This window comes from Hippoglossus stenolepis, chromosome 9 (assembly GCF_022539355.2).
Source record: "Hippoglossus stenolepis isolate QCI-W04-F060 chromosome 9, HSTE1.2, whole genome shotgun sequence".
Classification (NCBI taxonomy): domain Eukaryota; kingdom Metazoa; phylum Chordata; class Actinopteri; order Pleuronectiformes; family Pleuronectidae; genus Hippoglossus; species Hippoglossus stenolepis.
Window position 1 is genome coordinate 16319196 of NC_061491.1, and position 20269 is coordinate 16339464.

The 20269-nt window shown below is 42.5% G+C and overlaps 1 protein-coding gene across 3 annotated transcripts; it reads right to left on the minus strand.

Annotated features, from left to right (window-relative positions):
* Positions 1-1764: 1764 nt before the first annotated feature.
* inpp5jb (inositol polyphosphate-5-phosphatase Jb) lies at positions 1765-19958 on the minus strand. Of its 3 annotated transcripts, none has more exons than XM_035165799.2 (13): positions 19470-19958; positions 14115-14644; positions 11886-11993; positions 11512-11620; positions 8836-8952; positions 7744-7919; positions 7091-7202; positions 6423-6532; positions 6017-6224; positions 5199-5336; positions 5011-5094; positions 4828-4932; positions 1765-4666 (listed from the first exon to the last, which is right to left on the minus strand). In XM_035165799.2, exons 2-13 carry the CDS (start codon positions 14630-14632, stop codon positions 4322-4324), a joined length of 2130 nt encoding a protein of 709 aa, XP_035021690.1. In that variant the 5' UTR covers positions 14633-14644; positions 19470-19958; the 3' UTR covers positions 1765-4321. The 3 variants fall into 3 exon arrangements, with proteins under 3 accessions (XP_035021690.1, XP_035021693.1, XP_035021691.1); XM_035165802.2 differs by having other exon boundaries at positions 19351-19958; XM_035165800.2 differs by lacking the exon at positions 19470-19958 and adding an exon at positions 16471-17918.
* Positions 19959-20269: the final 311 nt, after the last annotated feature.

A 20269-nucleotide genomic window follows, 5' to 3' on the forward strand; every position in this document is an offset into this window, starting at 1 on the left:
AACCCTACCATTCTTAAATCATAAAAGTTGTTATGAATGATTTTCATTTTCCTCGATGGCATCAGACGTCCACACTCATCCGTCTTGTATTTCTTCATTCTGTAGCTTTAATGTTTCATTGCTCTTTACAACGTCATATGACAAACACCTAATGTATTTGTGTGTGATGTGTTTTTGTATCACAGGTCTAAGTACCAGACTACAAATAAATGTTTCCCTGAAACCATCGTTAGAGTTTGTTATAAGCCAATACCGGTAAAACTAATCTGATCAGTTGTATTAATTTGAGCTATCACAGGAACATCAGAACATGTGCTCCCCTGGTGAAACAAGCAGATAGACCTGGAGATACATTTGCAACAAAGTGAAATGCAGAGAGTTGAGAGTAGGAGCAGGGGCTGGGGATATGAATTTGATTACACTTTACTCAAAAAGCTTGAATCCTCCTCTTCTGCTTCAAGCCCTGTTGTGCAATATAATCAAAATCTCTGATTGTGAACATGTTGTTCCTTTGTAGGCTGCAGATGGGTTTAATTTATGTCACTACAAGTACTGGTCTACCTGGGTTTTAGGACCATTTTAAACATCTAAGAAGACTTAACGTCTGAAAGTAAGATGATTATTTTTATTTTATATATTTTATTTTTCTATCTTCAGCTTAGGAATGCTGTTTTCACTAAAAGCACACGTTGGCTGTGTATTAGTCAATAAATATAGATTTCTCCAAAACTTAGAGCGTGTGTGACTCACACTGCTCCACCAACACAGCTTTTCTGCGTTAGAATATCTGACATCCAACATCTATTAATTATAACACTTTTTGAAATTATCTCTAATCTGCATTTATGGGGTTAAAATCAAAGTGCAATGTTACATCATGAGGCACAAGGACCTGAGGTTCAGTGTGACCCCGAGGGAGGAGACAGAATACAAAGGTCTGATACTGTACCCAACAGAGGCTTTAAGGGGAATGTTTATAGTCTTCATATAAGATAAAAAGCAAAGGCGGCATTGATATCAAACACGTACACACACAGCGCATAGGTCAAAAATCAAAGGTTGCCCTCAGAAAACAGTCAATTTTGACTTTGTTTTGTAATTTTGATGGAAAAATAAACATGACTGTTCACACTAACAGCTCATTTATATTATCAACCTGCACCATTATAGTCACTTCACTCACCAGTTTGTATTCTTGGGCTCATGGTGTTTAGTGTCAGTTAACCAAGCAACTCAATCCCTGACCAGTGTTGCCTCAGAATGGTACAGTCAGCTTGAATTTGCATGGTGGACAATTTCTTTTCAAAGGGCAAAAGCATGATGCAAGATGCACCTGCTGTTGCCTTCTATAGGAGGTTTTGTCATGTTCACTGCCCACATTTATTCACAAAATAGCAAACTGCATCCACTGTATGCAATAATGTAGCACACCAATCTGACTGATAATAGACTAGAGGGACAATCGAATACAGGTAATATATGAGTGAAGTCAAATTAAAAATAATTAAATAATACTGTGGCTGATGAAATATTACCTCACAAACCCACATTATACAAAAGACACTCACAGTTTCCGTCTCTGTGTCAAGGAACACACACACACACACACACACACACACACACACACACACACACACACACACCACACACACACACACACACACACACACACACACACACACACACACACACACACACACACACACACACACACACACACACACACAGGAAACAGAAGAGACTCAAGAAACAGACAGACCACAGTTTGAAGGGGAGTATATATTTTTTCTTTGGACAGTGTTGCACTACTTCAGGGGTTGAAGAACAAAGCAAGCAACCCTTAAAAATCCTCCTCACCGATCAGATGATTTCACAGAGATGAACCATCCTCATGTGCCAACAATCGATACCTCACACCTCGCTTGCTGTATTTTTTAAAAATGTATTCACGATACAAACACCTGTAGACTTAACAATCTACATTTCAGACATTAAAAGCAACATTTGATCTAAACTCTTCATAGTTCCAAATACAAAATTAATCAATATTTTTGTAATATCATTTTGACATTTCCGTTGAAATAATGCTCCCTCACTGGCCAGCAGAATTCAGGCTCATTGAACAGTTAAATAAGAAAATAAATACATAATTTAAGTAAAAATAAACTTTGTGGCATAGATTGTCTCCTATATAATGTTTTTTTTACCATACTTCATATGTTCATATATGTTTTCCTCTATTCCTCTAGCCACATAATTACATAACAATAACATTCTGTTGACAGAGCTTTTTTTTCATAAACGTTTCACAATATATAATCACGGGTCAGAGCTGCAGGACTGATCATACTTATCTAAATGACCTTAAGTAGGACAAGGTTCTTACAATCTTAATCTTTTTAAAACTTTACTCTAAACAAACGTAGATTATCCCTATTCAAAATTAATAAAATACATGAATGCACCATGAAATGATTCAAACAGCTTCAGATTTATGGGAGCATTAACTATCCTGCATTTTCTTTTACCTACATTTACACTGATGTTAAATGTTTATACTGTCCTTAACATGTTTCTCTAACAAGTGTCACAGCCACGTTTATAACAAAGAGGAGTCAAAAACAGCACTTTACGGCACAAAAATCACAGTACCGGAATGTACAGTATGTCCAGCAGCAAACCATGCCAACACAGTCGCACCCCATTCACTGCCAAGGCTACACACACGCGCACACGCACACGCACATCCATAAAAACACATACACACACTGAGGTTACAGCTACAACAGTAAACACTGTCCTACGCTAACAGCCCAAAGGTACGAAGTGTCTACGATGGTGTATAAGAGGTCACACGGTAACATATCAACACAACTGTTGTGACTGTTGTCGCTGTCAGCTAATCACCAGGATCCATAAGAAAGGATCTGAGCAAGAGAGACGAAGAACTAAAAAGTCAAAATTATACAAAAAGTAAAAGAAGTAAGGACCATTTCATAAACTTGTGATATTTCATGATAGTGGAACATGTCAGTTTTGTATTATACTACTCACAGTATAATACAAAGCCCTGTGGTAGCTCTACATAGTAGAGTTCATGTTCACATTTGTCAGAGACATCCAGATTGAAAATCAAGTCTTCCTCATGTTGAAATCATCACAGACAAAGTCAAAAATATGATTAAATATGCGAAATGGTATCAAAAGAAAAAACTACTAAAATGATTTTGGTGTCGTGGGTAAACTCATCTAAACAAAGTAACTTAACCTCCTCCCTGCCTTGGATGAGGCCCACTAACTCACAGAAAAGGTATTGTTGTCAAAAGCAATACATGTTGGAGCAGATATTGCTATAATTATCACTGGAGCAGGCCCAGCAGAGTTAGTGGCCAATAATTTATCAACTGATTCTGACGAGACAGCACCGTTCTGTCAGCTGACAGCGAGCTTCTCACACCAAACCACATCCACTTTAAGGCGCTTACGCCCACACTCCCTCTGGATGCTGACATGTGATCTGCTGCTGAGGCTGGTGGCCGAGCCCCCGAGACTCGTTCTCCACCTACATTGGCTCTCCTCTGTTTAGATACAGGCCAGAGCCACTTCTATCCCATTGGTGGATCATTTGTAATGCTCCCCGTATGTAATATCATGCAGAATTTCCAAAATAGTGAATATACACAAGAGTCAAACTGCATGCCCATATGCAGATTTATACAAACTAACAATACAAGTGATTGGTGATGCTGATCTTTCCCTCTTTCTTTGTGGTCCTTTCGGGTTTGAGCAGATTTGTTTCTTAAAAATATTTGTTCTGCAACTGAAGCAAACTGAGTTATCCGTGAGTTATCTCTGCATCAAATATGTTTATCTTCTGTTGCTTGTTTGCAGCCTGCTGACATGACTGCAAAGGTAAGTGCAGAATTGAAATCCACTGTTGAAATAAAGGGAGGAAGGTTTCTAAAGAGTATGATGTAACCACTCTTATATTTTACATAACCAGAACTCCTTGAGTAGTTCCTAAAGCAAGGTGTCAGCTCCCTGTACTGTCCACACCTGAGAACGGACAAAGATACAAGAAACACAGAACAAAGTGAAAGGTTTCAAAAATAAAAAAATATACATACAATATGTGCACAGCTTAATAAAACAACTGAAGGCAAAGTGAGCCTTCTGGACGAGCCAGAGGGCCGTTCCTGAAAAAGGATGGCATCACAAACTGTATATTTTCACGACAGAAAACATACGGCGAAGTGGATGTATCAAATAAAACACACAACAGTTGGTTATGTGACCTGTGACAACAGAAGGACCTGGTGCATCACACTCCTGAATCCACTGGGTTTTGGTCTTTCTCAGCAGGAGCGGACGCCGGGCTGCTGCTGCCCTCTGCTGGACGCCCTGCGGACTCACTCTCAGCTTTGGTGCCGGACTTTGGACCACTCTTGGTGTGTCGCTCTTTCACTTTGACCTGTGCAGGACTGCCAGAGCGGCTGCGGCTGTGGGCGCCGCTGTGGGCGCCGCTGCGATGCCGGCGGTGTTTGCCCTTGCGTGGACTGGGACTGCGGGACCTCGTCTTCATGTGGACGACAGTGCCGTCTTCTTCTGAGCTGAAGTCAGAGCTGTCTGAAGAGCTGGCGTCAAGGCCTGAAGTGGGAAGCTGGATCTGAGGAGAGATGGAAAAAAAGAGGATAAGAGTGGGAAGGAAATGAGGAAGTAGAGCAGCAAAACGTCAGGAGAAGGAAAGAAAGAAAGTGTGAAGATGCAGATGGGAACATCAGAAATAACAGCATTCAACGCTTTTAATGTCGTCACAGTTTTGATTACCTGAAATGGTTCTGTCACACCCACAATGGTGCTCATGTTGTTGCTATAGTAACCTATGATAAAATCCCCTGAGCCTTTGGGCAGTTCCTCCTCGGTAAAGGTTACCTGGAAAACAGTTTGTCCGACATTGATTAAATGTGAAATAAAGTCATCTGAGGAGAATTCAGCACGTATCCAGGTTACCTGTTGTTCCTGTCGTTGGAAATCAGTCTCCTCTTGCTTGGCCCACACGTATCCCACATAGTCCTTGTGGTGTTTGAAACCCACCTGTGAAGGCAGCAGCAAAATTACTAACTGTAACTACTTGATTAAAACTTGTTAATGCACAGAAATATTTGTTACACCTCATGGTTTTACACGGTAGACGTTACCTTGTACAGTCCGATCCAGTCCCAGGAGCTGCGTGCGAAGTTGGCCGTCAGCTTGAATTTGACTATTGCATCAGCAATGCAATTCCACTCATCCTCCACAAAGAGCGTGACCAGGGGAACATCCACCTTGTAAGGGAACTGCACAGAACATTTCTCATAAACATTCACAAAGTGCAAAAATATTGCAAAAATGACGAGGGCTTGGTATCGGACCTCAGAGTCTTTGAGTAAAATGTGTCCAGAGTGTCGATCATCAAAACCCGAACTGAAGTATGGAAAGTTGGCACATAAGTTTGGTCGAATCGGCTTGTAAATTAGCAGGATTACTGAAATATGAATTACTACAAAACTTGGTGGAAAGATGCGGTAGGGGTCTGGGTAGGAGCCAATTAATTTAGGTGCAGATCAGAATCAAGGGGTGGGTCCGGGTATTTATTACAGCAGTTTTTTTTATATTTTCTTTGAGAATAATTTGTGGTTTTTGATGAAACAATCTGACATGTTTAGGAGGCTGATGTTTTTGAGTTGGTGCAATCTGCTCAATTTCCAGATAAAAATCTGGATCTAGTGAGTTTAAATGTGGTTTCATAAAGGAGGTGTTGGGCCTTGGTGGAGATGTGCGCTCCACTGAGTGCAATAAAATACTTAATAAATCAAGACATAAAACTAGAAGTTTAGATTAACTCTACAGACAAAGACCTTTAACAATATCTTATTGACTTTACTACATATGATATTATCACATTAGTACAGAGATGGAAGCCCTCGTTATGGTTGATGGGTCTCAGTCGTCTTCACGTTGTACTCTGGTTTCTCACCTGCAGAGTAAAAATGGAAGAGACTGGTTTGTGGTCGCTGACGGTGAATTCCATGTGACTTCGGTAGCAGTGCTGCATCACTTTGGCCCCGCTGCTCAGCCCTGAAATGGAGGCGCGCTTCCCCTCGCCAGGTGCGGCAATGGCAGGCGCGGTGGCTCTCAGACGCCACAGAATCCGATCAGTCCAAGCCGGCTTGCGTTTCTTTCCACTGGGACATGGACAGAAAGACAGAGATGGAGCAAGAGAGAGAAATTCCCTGAAAAACATTTCGTTTAAAAAAATAAAATGAAAAAAAGAGGCCCTTTCATGTGTCCCTGGGCAAGTGAGGACCTTTCAGAGAGTCAAGTTTACTGAGCACTGAGATATCTGGCCTAGAATTCACAACATCACCCTTGGCAACACCAACCTTGTGTCGTATGTGTTTGTTCCAACATCGAACTTGTATGTGGGAGGGAATTTCAGCGGCCCCTCCTGGAAACCCTCCAACACCGTCTCACTGTCTTTGGCCATGTTCAGCTGAAACAATAACAATCAACACACATCACTGAGGAGTTTGGTTTGAAAAGGACTAACAGCTCTTGTGAGGAGGTTTCTCTTATGCCCTCTAGTGCACACACCGACACAGTGCATGGTCCACCAGAGGAAAAGACATATATATATATATATATATATATATATATATATATATATATATATATATATATATATATATATATATATATATATATATATATATATATATATATATATATATATATATATATATATATATATATATATATATATATATATATATATATATATATATATATATATATATATATATATATATATATATATATATATATATATATATATATATATATATATATATATATATCATAGAGAATTGACAAGATTTCACAACCATTCTGACCTAAATTTTAGGGGTTTTGGGAAAATTTTAAACCTCGATTGAAAATTAACCAAACTGTTATGGAAATGGATGAGGTGACAGAGGATTTGTAACCGTACGCAGAGGAATCACATTCATTTTCACAGTCCTCCATATTGATACACAACCATTATTCTTACCTGATCCTTTTCCAACAGCATGGAATACTTGTTGTTGTCAATGGCTGATTTCACCACTTGCATATCCAGGTCATTAATGCGGAAATTGAGATCTCCCAACCAGAACACCACACTGTACACAAAGGAGTAACTTCATGAACTCTAAGTACTTTCTCAATTCAATGTTCAGACAGAATTTACCTGAGAAACCAGAAATACAAAATATAAGTCTTCTCACAGTGAAACACAGACTGTTTGTAAAGATGGGTGACATGACAGCTCCCCAAAAGTGAAGCCAAAGCGTCTTGAGCCGACCCTGGTGGCTGACTGCAGTATAGGTCATTAACCTCACCTCCTCTAAGTTAGTGGATGGGACATCATTCATCATTATTCAAGGCCTCTTTTTTTCCCAGTACGTTTGGTTTTGATTAGTTATTTGACGCTATAAAAACAGGTTGAAAAGTCGACTCCCTCCCCAATCACTACTTTAACAGTCGTCATCGGCACAAGATTGCAGGTTAGTTTACGTGGTATTTTGGCTTCATTTCTGGATAGTTGGTGGAAGTGGAGACATGTCGTCCATCTGTGTGTACAGTCGCATATTTTTCTTCTTATCCAGCAGATACAAACTATATGTGTGCCACTGTGCGTGTGTTTATAAACTGCTGACATACTCGTGGTCGAGAACCCCGGTGGCAGCCTGGCCCTCAAACTGCTGCTGCTGCAGGATGCTCTCGAAGTCCTCCATGCGCTGCTCAGAGTTTTCCATGTGAGCCGGCAGGTGGCAGTTCAGGAAGCAGATGGTGTGACCGAACACTGACATGCGGGCGCTCACTCCACCTTTATTCCCCTGTGACACAGACCAAAACCAAGTTAAACATTATGAGAGCGACGGAGGCACTAACTGCTGTGAAGAGAGGGAAAGGTGACATTTTCTCTGAAGCAGAACTGGACAAATGAAGGAATGAATAAAATATGGTCTGTGATGGAGAGCGTCAGTGGTATGTCAGGTCTCACTGTGTTGAGTGCTGTGTTTCTGCCACAGACAGGAAGTTTACTCATTAAGGACCAATGAAAAAAACACCATCAATATTTAATGGTAAAAGACAAGTGCACAGTGGGGGGGACAGGATGTCTGTGGATTTCTTCCCACTCTTCTCACGACAGCTGTGACCCACTAAAACACAATCTCTTGTGTGTAAAATATGAAGAATGTGTGTTTATGTCTCGATATTCTTCAGGGAGGATAGAAGCAGGATTTCCCTTAAAACATGGAACCACAGAACCTTTCAGAAATCCCCCTCTGTCGTCTTACTTCTCTCTTGAATCCCGACATTTTAACATGTTGCAATTTGAGCTATTTCCAACATGTGAATGTTGGAGTTAAAATGAGTTAAAATAAGTGAATATGAGAATTTCCCCTCAGTCTGCAGGTTGCCCCTGGTTCACTTTTGTTATGCTTGACTTTCCAAGCATTACTAACCGCTCGCTGAGAGATGCAAAAATCCATCTCTTTATCATAAAACCAGATGGAACATCATTTGAATAAGAAAAGCTGATAACACGCACTAGATATCTAAAATACAGTTTGCATATTCAACAACCGCCACATCATCAACTGTTCACAAACCAAGCATTGTGTAAAAGCTCTGTCAGGTCGTCTGTTAAAGTCATGCAACAGTACACCTGGACACTCCCACAGAGAGGTACAGCGAAGCTTCCACAACACAGTGCTGATCACAGAGCGGGTGTCATGGCCGTCTCACCCAGTATCCCCCCAGGCCAGTGCGGGTGGTCTCGGTCTGGACGCCGCGGAGGAACGGCAGATGGAAATACTTGGCGAAGACCAGCAGTAGCAATCCCTGCATCCGCTGGGAGGTCACCTGAGACAGGTGAGGAGAAAGGGACAAGAGGACGAAGGCAGAAGATAGAAAAGATCAAGATAGGGAAACATTAATAGATTAAACAAATGAGGAGAAAGAAAGACCATATAAGTCTGGCTTTGCTGCATTAATTTCTGCTGCTCTGCTCTGCTTCCTCTCCTCCTCCTCTTTCACTCTTCATCTTTCTACCTCCTAACATTTTCACTCTGCCCTGTGGCTCAGCTCTGCCACTACTTTACATGAAGCACTGCACATTAAAGAGGTCAAAGCTCGTGGTCTGCCCTCACAGTGGAAACAAACCGCTTTATAGTGGAAACCTTCATGCTCAGACTTTTCCCTTCCCTGCGACCTCCGCCATCATGCTGCTTGTGATGTTACTTAACAACAAGCTGATTGTGACAACTGTGGACTATTTTTGTACTTCACAAGAGGAGCAGGAACGTGAAGTGCATTTGTGAGTGGAGAAAGACGAGGCATTTGCATGCCGTATCAAGCCCCTCACCAGATATTTATGTTCACCCCTCCCTCTCTCCACTGGGCCACACATCCCAACCCCCAACCGCAGGCCGAAGAAGCACGATAACACCCTGCCTGAAATGTCCTGAGGGCAGTAATGGAGGCACACGTCTGCACGTGACAATAGACCCTCTTGCTTGTATACTAAATTGGTATTTAAACCAGTTTGTTGCGTAATAGATTCTACTGAACCGTGAAGTGGACCGAGTATATTTGTGGTACGTGTGCGGAAGCAATTCGTTTCTGTGTGAGCGCTCGGCTGAAGTCTGAGAGAATGTACCTTGGCCTGTGTCCTGTGGTCGAAAAGCATTTCTTATCAACATGAGTGAACACGGGAAGAGATCCTGAAGGCTGCCGAGCTACATTTAGGCTGGGAACGAAAAAAGACATTTAAGCTCTAGACAAGTGTGTGTGTGTGTGTGTGTGTGTGTGTGTGTGTGTGTGTGTGTGTGTGTGTGTGTGTGTGTGTGTGTGTGTGTGTGTGTGTGTGTGTGAGAGAGTATGTGTGCAGCAGTGTATATTTGACCTCGTGGTACACACAACTGAGGAAATAAGCTGTGAGTAACAAGTGTGATGTTACTAAAGCAGCCATGGATTTTAGAGTTCAGGGCAAAACCACAGCTTATTTATTCAAGTCTCTGATACTGAAAAACACAAAAACACCAACATCCTCTTCTTCTTATGACACAGCATGTATATGGGACATCGTTTTCTGGATCAATTGATTTATTGACATACAGAATGTATTTAAACGAAACATACTTAACTCTGCCCACTAGGGGTCTCTCAATCAAAATCCTAATAAAAGATTGGGGGTGCGGTCGAATAGTCCAGTTTGCTTAGGAACCTTCCTAACTAAATGAAATGACCTTGAAGTATTTCAGTGGCTGCCATTATGAGACTTGTTCGAATTCTCAAAAGGAGAAGGAGATTAGGAAAGGAGCTTCAATGCTTCCTAACTTATCTCCTTTAACATAGGTGACATCGGACCAACCTTTATGAAAGGATAATTTGTGCATCTAAAGCTGTAGCTTACTCCAACATAAATTAAGGTGACAATCAGGAAGTGTGGGGTGATTAGCCAGAAAATGTGTCAGCTACAATATGTTGCTAGAGTGAAGCGCTGATTTGAGAAAGCAGCATGTTACAGAATGAATCTGACGAGTATCTCTGAGCGGAAAGAAAGCGCGTCGTGTCTTTTAACTACGTGTCCGTCCACCATGTCATGTCTGCTCAGATTCTCACTGACACCAGCGTCTATCTCCTTCTACTTCAGCTCTTGACACCCACTCCGACCAACACATTCCCCCCCAACATGCTCACCGCATCCATATCCACATGAAGTCCACTGAAAGGTCACATTGAGATGATTTTAACGAGGACTTCAGCTAGCGTAGCAGACCGCAAGATAACCGGGGGACAGCATCAGTCTCACTGTCAGAGGCCCATCAACACTGACAACAACGCCATCCAAAAATAAAACAGCACCCTGGGAGACATTTGTCTAGCTCCCTCAGCTCGACAGCTGATTCACGCTCTCTGGCTCACCATGCCGACCGAGCCAAGCATCGTTTTCACATGCAACCATTCACACCACGCAGTTTATTAAGAAAACAAACATTTTGTATGGCGTGCTTCAAATGTCTTATTTGAAGGGATATTTATCTGCTGTTTTTGAATGTATCCTCTCTGATTTCTTGGTGTACTACCTCTCCACACTGGGTATGTGTGTAGGCGTTGTGAAATAGAAAGATGGAGAAAAAGGGGACGACATTGCGGGCGTGAAGCCACACAGAGGGAGACTATAAGTGTGTGCTTTGCTTGACTTTGCATTATAAACTTGGCAGCAGAGGAAAGCAGATACGCCGACATTACACGCCTGTTATAAATTATCACCCCATCCGTTGCTCAGGGAACAAGAAGAGACGAAACAGCGGCAGGAAGCAGAGAATCATCAGCGATCACGTAATCCCAATGAATCTGAGTTGTTTAGCATTTTACTGAGTGCGTGCATATGTGTTTATAATAAGAGCCATTACTGACCAGCACATAACCAAAGGGGCTGAGTCTCTCCATGCAGACCTCGCTCCACTGGTCTGTGAAGAGGACATCTTTCAGCCTTTTGTTAATCATAGAGTTCACTTCCTGCAGCCTTGAAGAAAAAGATGACACACAACGAGGCACACGGGTCAACAGCAGACACAGATGTGAAGAGGAGCTCGGGAAATGTAATGGTGGGTTAATAAATGAAACGACAATCGTCGGCATAGGGAGGGGGAAACATTCAAAGCCGAGCACGGACGGCTCATTAGTGATATTGTGTGCAGCGTTAATGTGAGAGGAGAGAGCATAATGGGACACTTCAGCCTTTCTGTGGAAGAAACTGGATGACTACCGCACCGCAAGAACACACTCACCCGATAATGTACATGTCTGTGTTTCCGTCGCCCACGTTCAGCCCCAGCAAGGCGGTGATGTCATCAGGTGGAGTGGCCGAACCCACGTTCCAAGTGATGATGTGCACCCTGTTGGAACAAGGCGTTATATAATGTCTCCTTCACACCTCAGAGACAAAACCTCCAGACCTCTATGTTTTCATTGAAGAGATTATGTTTTTCGCCCCTGTCAGTTTGTTTAGTTTGTTGGTGTGTTTGTTTGTAAGAAGGATTATGCAAAAAAAAAACTGGTTTCCATGGAATTTTGTGGAGGGGTGAGACATGAGCGATGGAATAAGCCTTTACGTTTTTGTGAAGATCAGGATGAGGGGGTAGATGCAGTGTTTTCTTTTTTCACTTTCTTTAACATCGTGAGATGGAGCATTTTTCAATATCTTCCTTTATTTCTCAGAGAATAATTGATGGATCGTGATGAATAAAATCAGACATGTTTAAGGGACTGATATTTATGAGTGTGTGTCATTTGGTGCAGATCCAAATAAAAATGAAGATCTCGTGAATTTAAATGTGGTTTCATAAGGAGACTGTTGGGCCGTGGTGAAGGTGAGGTGAGGTGAGGTGAGGTGTATTAAACAGCCTGAAAGCTCAGTTGTTCACAATGTGCCGATCCAATCCAAAGAGAAACCAAGCAGTTTAGACAATTATTAAAACAACATTACATCCCAGCCTGTCCAATGAATATGTCACACATAACACAAAATTAATACAGTATTTGCTGTGTCAAATTAAAAAGCCAGTGTAATTATATTTTCCATGGAGAATGAACATTTACGACACAAATCATGATAACACAGGATTATTTAGGACATTTAGGCTGCATCAAATGTCTCTCATGTGTCTGTCAGCTATTTTCAAAGTTTTGCTGTAAATATTCAGCTCCCGAGTAAATTCCAAGAATGTTGTATAAAACATGGAGCGCTCACTATGCTCACTTACGGGCTGTGTAAAGATTAAACATTCCCTTGTTTGAACATCCAACAGACCCACCTCACAGTAGATACTATAATTAGAGAAGCATGAGGTTTATTTAAGTTGTGAGCAGCTAGTTGTCTTATTCAGTAAATGATTTAAATCAGTTTTTAAACCATTTTATTACTAATACACTGTAATTTTCTATGACGGGGCCCTGACTTTGAAAATGATTCCGTCAGAACCAAATCTATATAATCTGTATATACCAGCACAATATTTTAATTTGCCCATATCATTTATATCTCTTTATGTTTAATGTCTTATTTTTTTGTATCTGAGTTTGTATTTTGGAGAGAAGACATCATGATAATATTCTGGCCCAAAATTGTGTTGAAAGTCAGTGTACAAGGATCCACTACCAGCTGAACAGGAAACAAAAATAAATTTGAACCTGGAAGAGTAAAGGTAACACTTTACTTCCTCATCATTTATAAGCAGTACACAAACATTTCATACATAATTTATAACACACTAAAATGTAGCTGTTAATAGCTCTGAGGGATTTTTAATGGATGTTAATGTGAGTATTTGTCAATATTTATGATGTCTGTTTGAAGACATTTTATATTCGTACAACTGTGCTTAACTATTTTTTATTACCCCTGCCAAGTAGGTTAGGTTTTCCTCTGTGTTTTAATGATATTTAGCAAGTTTACGCAAAAACCACAGGATGGATTTCCACAAACTGTGGTGGGCGGATGTGGTAAGGGTAAGGGAAGGAGCCATTCAATTTTGGTGCAGATCCAGATCAGGGGATTTTAATTGTTTTTCAATTTCATTAACATTGTGAGATTGGGTGTTTTTGACATTTTCACAGGGTATAATTCTTGGATCTTAAATATAAACTCTATATAAACTATGTTTAGGCAATTGATATCTATGAGTGTGTGAAATTTGGTGCAGCTTGATCGCTTATGGGTCAGGAGTTACACTTGTTACATTGGCTATATTATAGTCTGTTATAAACTAAATTATATTAATTGATAAATGTTGGGTTGTGTAAACTTTGAAGTTAAAAACATAAATATTCCTGACACTAAAACAAATAACTGTGCTACATGTTTGCAGTAATCATGCAGCCGTGCTCTCAATGGTGTGATACATATGAATAAGTACTACATGTGCCAGGGCTAATCTTCCTCAGCTCTCTGGAAACAAGACGCCCAATGAGACATGCTGAGACATGAACGTCACACACACACACATCAGGACACTTGCCTGAAGTCTTCCAGAGTCTGGGCCTGAGTGTCAGCTGTACCTGCGACAGAGAAGGCTCTCTGTGCATGAGGGTTCATGTGAGGAGGCACAGGCCTGCTCACAGGTGGGTGGGGGACAGAGACGGCCCTGACTGGGTGGTGCCCTGGGCCTTTGGGGCCAGTTTTGCGCTCTCCTAAGGGTTTGACTGCTGCAGAGCGGAAGGGTTTCGGGCGACTCTGCACAGCGCCGTCAGGGGTGCTCTCGTCCTGTTGAGCCTCGGGAGCGGGTTCAGCTTTGGGCTCAGCTTTAGGCTCGGCGATGTCAACAGAGCCCTCCACTCTGGCACTTCTCTGGGGTCGCCGAGGGCGGGCAGCGGCCGGGGCCGGGGCCCGGGGCGGGCCGGTAGGCAGATCTGAGGGTGGAGCCGCTGGATTTGATGCCGGAGCTGGAGTTGTTGTTGTTTTTGTCGTTGAAGCTTCTGCTCCTACATTTGGGTTTTCGTCTTGAGTCGGACATTGGCTCTGATTATCTTGGTCCATTTTTTAAGATTTCTGTGATAAAGGAAAGGAAAAATGTTGGAATGGTTCCACTTGCAAGAGGCACACTTGTATTTCAGGATTTTTAACTCATACTCTAGTGAAGCATCACATGGAGGCATTTATATAACAACTACAGCTGAAGCACAGTCTCTGATATGATGATAAAATGTGATAAAGATAACAAATAATAAAAAAAAAAAAAGGCACAGTGAGGATTTCTACCACTGAAACTGCAAAACATGCAGCCTCTGTCACAAAATGACGAGTCAACAGAGCCGATGAGTGTCGGACTGTCGTGCGACCCAGCAGAAAAACCGAGTGAGTCAGGCTCCCACCATCGTGACTGTTCAATTAACCTGTCTTCTCTCGGCCTTGAACGCAGCTGCATGTACTGACAGGAGAAGACATTTGGAAAAAAAGAAACAACATACAAACAACTGAGAGAGGAGGACGAGACAAGAAGAGACATATTCTCCTGCTGTCCTCAACTCATAGAGCTTTTGAATGGAGCTTTGGTGGAGACGAAAAAAAATAATAATCCTGGAACACGGTTGATCATCTCCTCTAGTTCCGCCTGAGCCTTCCTCCAGTTACCAGGGAGATGCTCAGTCAGTTCATATCAGCTCAGAGCACCTGCCATACACTGAAATGAGGAACCGCTGCACGGTCCAGAGCAGCAACACACAGAATAAACAACAACGCAGAGAGAGAGGGAGCGGCAGAGATCAGAGCAACAGCAGCGAGAATAGAGGAGGAAGATAAACCGACTGATTCAATATCCATTTAACTACCTCGTGAATAAATATCTACTTTACGTTCCCCTATGACTGACTGATAACACAACAGAGATCAAGCTGAGGATTTTGAAAAGCAAAATGCGTGAAACGTTTTACATCAAAGGCAACTGCTTCAGTGACTGGATGAAAACTTTATCCATAGTAGATTAAAACTTGGATATGAGCCTTTGACAAACATTTGTATCAGCGTTTGTCAGTGCAGAAAAGATTCAAGTTCTATGTATTTTGCCGTATTTGTGTTTTCTTTTTATTTATAGTTATTCATGGTAAAGTTTATAGTTAAAATGTAAAATATCAATCCTCAGTTTGGCCATATATCGGGTTTTTGACATTTTCTACTTCCTAATATCAGTATTGGCATAAATCCCCAAAATCTGTATTTGTTGTCTAATACGCGGCTGAGTGGTTATGGTGAGATCTAACAGAGCTAAATAGAAAACTAGAAATTCAAACTGCTAAAATACCGAGTCACAAATCAAATGAAAGAACATATTTGGATCACTGTAGTTCACCAAGACAAAAACTGTCTCACTCGTCAACATGCTGACAAGGCGAGAACTCAGACGTCTTTATAACATCATTACAGGACTACACACCACACCCATCTACAATCTCTGCTCGACTTTGACCTCAACTACACACTTGATTGAGTCCACGGACAGGACTTAATCGGCTGCAGTTGGTAACAAACAAAGATTTCTCAGATGTTAAATCTCCAAAATGAAAAAAATGCCACACCTCACAATCTATGTTGCTTGTGTACATTTGTCTGATCCTTAAAAGAGCAGATTTTAGGCAGAAAACTGTGGCAGCCTGACCCATCAATCTAATCAGTCAGTGGCTGAAGATGTGAGCGATGACCAGAAATGTCAATGTCTTATTTTTTTTTTGAGTAAGAGTAAAACTAACCTTGTGCACAGTCACCAATCTTTATCATATTTTATAGCTGAAATCATGTCCTGTACAATATGGACATATATTTAGTCGGTGAGGAGACTGGGTTAACACGTTAGGGACAGAGAAACAACAGAGCTCTCTCACCATTATTTCTCATGACCTTGAAGAGACGGAGACCATGACTTTCACGCGGAGACGATAGCTGCATCCGTGCTTCACATGTGCCATGAAACATGCTCGTCTCTCAGGCCACCAATACCCTGGCTGGGCATAATGTGTTCCTGGGGTCCATATATAGCACTTAGTATTTAGAGTGTATATGTGTGTGTGTGTGTGTGTGGACTGGGTTTGGCCACACATGGGATTGTGTTGGTGCAAAATGAGCTGAGAGGGAGCTGAGTGAGACAGCCCATTCAGTGACAACACTGTCTCTCCGCAGAACGTCTCTAAATTGATCCTCTCACACTTCCCTCTGGCACTATCTATTTTTCCAAGCTTTAATCCGTCTCCTCTGTCTTTCTCTTTCTCTCTCTCTCTCTCTCACATCGTCCCATTTCTATAATCCTCCCTCTCTCCCCATCTTCTCCCAGACTCTGTTGTTCCATCAAACCCACCTCCACTGCACGCCAATTGAAGCGCTCATCCCTCCTCCAGTGCAGTTTTCCCCTCTCGTGCATTTTTCCTTTCACGTTAAGCTGACCTCAAATTTTCTCCTCTCCTTGCCTCAGTTATTCCCCCTGCGCTCTGAGGTGACACTCCTCCTCCGACATGCAGGGTATTGTTTCCTTCAGCCAACCACCTCACAGTCGATGACGTCAACGTGCCTCCATCACAACAACCAGACGTGGATCATGATCAGCCACATAATATGCTGCCTCCGTGCTCAGTAACATGGAACAAACGTGACAATTAAATAGGATGTGAACATGAGAGCATCATCTTGTAAGAGAAAATGCACAATAGCTGTGAACAGGGAGATTCAGTGTGAAGGATTTTGTGAGCGTGACAACACACATGAATGCCGAAACCTAAGCAAAGTGCAGTTAATTGGATAAAAGTTCAGTTTTTTTATATATGACTGAGCAAGAGCCAAAAATTAGCCTTTCCGGGAACCGTTAAAGCCGACAACCTCTTCTTATTCCTCTCACGTCCGCAGAGGACAGAGTGGAATGATTTGATAATAACTAGTGTGTCATGGTGTTTACATGCACCCTCCTGAGGGGTGAGAGCCGAGAGAGCCAGGGAGGATGTAGTTTAACCCAAACAGCAGCAGACAGGAGCCAACCTTCTTGGATCCTGTGATGGAGGCGTTTAACAACACAGATTACTGAGTCGGACATATTTCATGTCTCATCTCTTTAGGGGACGCCATAAAGAAAAGTCGTCCACATCCTCAAACTGGATTTTCTTTCATCTCAAACCAACAGCTCTGCACAGCTGCATTCTGTTGAGATTCCAGCCACAGTGTTGATCACAGTCTCTTCACCTCTTCAGTGTTTAATGTTAAAATTACAGCCCCGCAGAGTGTTGGTGTCCGAGGCCTCCAGGGCCATATGCCCCTGTGACAGGGATACTAATGATGACCCGGACAGAAATGCCACTGCTGCCACAGCTGTAAATGGCTCCTCCAGGTCCTAGTGCCACCGCCCGTCTCTCCCCGTGTCCAGAGGCCCTCATCTTTCTGATCAGGTCACAGCCGAGGCTAGAGGACGTTAAAATGATTCTGCTTTACAGTCTCAACATGTGCTGACAACCCACAGCGTAATGTCGGCGCTGCAACATTATGCAGCAAGTTGCAATTTCAGATTCTGTCAATTAACGATTACATAAATCGGCCAAACAGAAACATTCGTGGAGGAAAACAGTCGCCCTGTGGTTATCAGATGCGAGAGCAGCATCTAGTTTAGCAAATAATTCACATGCATACACACTGCACAGTGTCATGTTATGAAGATAAACACTTTCAGTCCAACGTTATTTGTAGGAAGCAGAAGTGAATTTAAAAACTCACAGAGCTTGGACTAAACGAAAACAGGCCCAGTGCCCAGTTGTGTACTGTAGACTCCCTGTAGTGAAGAGTCAGTTAATCGTCCACATGTTCCTTCCTGCCCTGTTACCGGTTTTCACATCGAAATTAGACTTAAGAAATACCCACAATGCTGTGTGTCCGCCACAGAGCTGCCACAAGTTGCAAAAGCAGAAGAGGTTGTGACTCCAGTAACAACAGAGAAAACCTGTTAGGGGAGTGAACATCAATGTTTCTGCAAGAAAATGAAATTACAATTTACAAGATTCATTTGTGAATTCAACGTAAACGCTACGAGATGCTAAATCCTCTCACTGTGCATCTATCATGCTACATTGTATGAGCAGAGAATCGGAATACTGCCGAGCAATGACATGTATGGCACTGTGAGGGTAAAGCTCTTATGGTTATTTATTCTGCACTATATGTTAGATGACAAATTTACAGCATGAGCTAGTGAGCCTGAAGCCGCCTCTGACAACCAAGGGGAGGCTTTTTGACAGGATGTGTCCTACGATATCTGACCCGGTCTGTTATGTAAACAGTGGCATACAAGTTGGGGCAGTAGACACCAGTATTTATTGATATATATATATGGGCTAATTACACTCCAGCTTCTTCAAGGACAATCATTTTTGTCCTGAAAAAGAGAGGATGAAGGTCGTTTTCATCAGATACTATGCACACACACACACACACACACACACACACACACACACACACACACACACACACACACACACACAGTTGCATGTGGTTGTGTGTGCGTGTGTGTGCATTTCTAATGTGTGACTATGTGAAAATGAATCATCAGCATGGTTTCTGGCAAAGACAAAAAGGTGAGAAACGGTCTAATCATGGTGGTTTCACGTTACAAATGAACACTGTAACACACTGTATAAACATCCCTGCTCGTGTAAACCCATCCACAGCAGGAGGATCGTGTGTCAGGGATGTTTACAGCTGTGGCAACAACAGTAAACAACAACGTGATTTACCTTTTTGGTGATGTGTTGTGCTGAAGCTGTAACGAGGATTGACAGGAGCTGTCCTGATTCACACACCGATAAATGCTAAGAATAACGCATGCGTGCAGCAGAAGAGTGATCACCTGTACCTGGGTTGGTTGGTCAGTGCTGGGGATGTGAACAGCAGGTGGATCTGGTTTCTGCAGAGGTAGAGCTCGGTCAGCGCGGAGCCTCGGTGCACGATGGGACTGTACCATTAACTAAAAACACGCGCAACTTTCCTCTCCAGTCGCCTCCCAGTTGAAACCATCGGCATCCCAGCGCCTTCCTTCCGTCCTCCCTCTCTCCCTCCCTCCTTCCTTCTCCCCCTCCCTTCCTTGCTCCCTTCCTTCCTCAGCGGGGAGATGTGACAGAGATCCGGGGCAGGTTGCTTCAGCAGGGAAGCAGGAGACAGATGCACCGGGCAGACGTCTACATCTCAGTGAAACACCAAACGTCTCCTGGTGCGTTCAAAGACACGGGCTGCAGCGGGTCCTTCGGATTTAACGCCGCGTCCACTGCCCTTCCGTGAAGCGAGAAGCCAGGACTGACAGCGAGAGGCTGTGCTGCTGATTACACTCAGCAGGCAGAGCTGAAACACATAGACACCGCACACCATGACACACGAACATGGCGGCCGTTCACTGCGATCAAAGCACAGATCAAAGCTCCACACTCCACAATTGCTTACATTTTTTTTTCTACACGATTTTATCAAATTATGTGTCTTCATCAAGCATAAGACTGAATGAATTAAACTGTAGATTTCAAAGTGAACAGCTGTTCTATGTGGTTTAAAGCTATGACGAAACACTACTGCCGCCTAGTGGTTAGTAGGGTGAAGTACGTGGTATAATTAGAGAACAGCTGCCAGGGTTAAATGGCCTCACCTAATTACATAGAGGACTTT

Excerpts from the sequence above, each read along its gene's own strand:
- inpp5jb (XM_035165799.2), bottom strand. The coding sequence starts at position 14,632 with ATGGACCAAGATAATCAGAGCCAATGTCCGACTCAAGACGAAAACCCA. Across the intron at positions 8,953-11,511 it reads GCCCCTTTGGTTATGTGCTG|GTGACCTCCCAGCGGATGCA; the intron begins GTCAGTAATGGC and ends CACCTGTCTCAG. Across the intron at positions 4,667-4,827 it reads GTGTGACAGAACCATTTCAG|ATCCAGCTTCCCACTTCAGG; the intron begins GTAATCAAAACT and ends ATCTCTCCTCAG.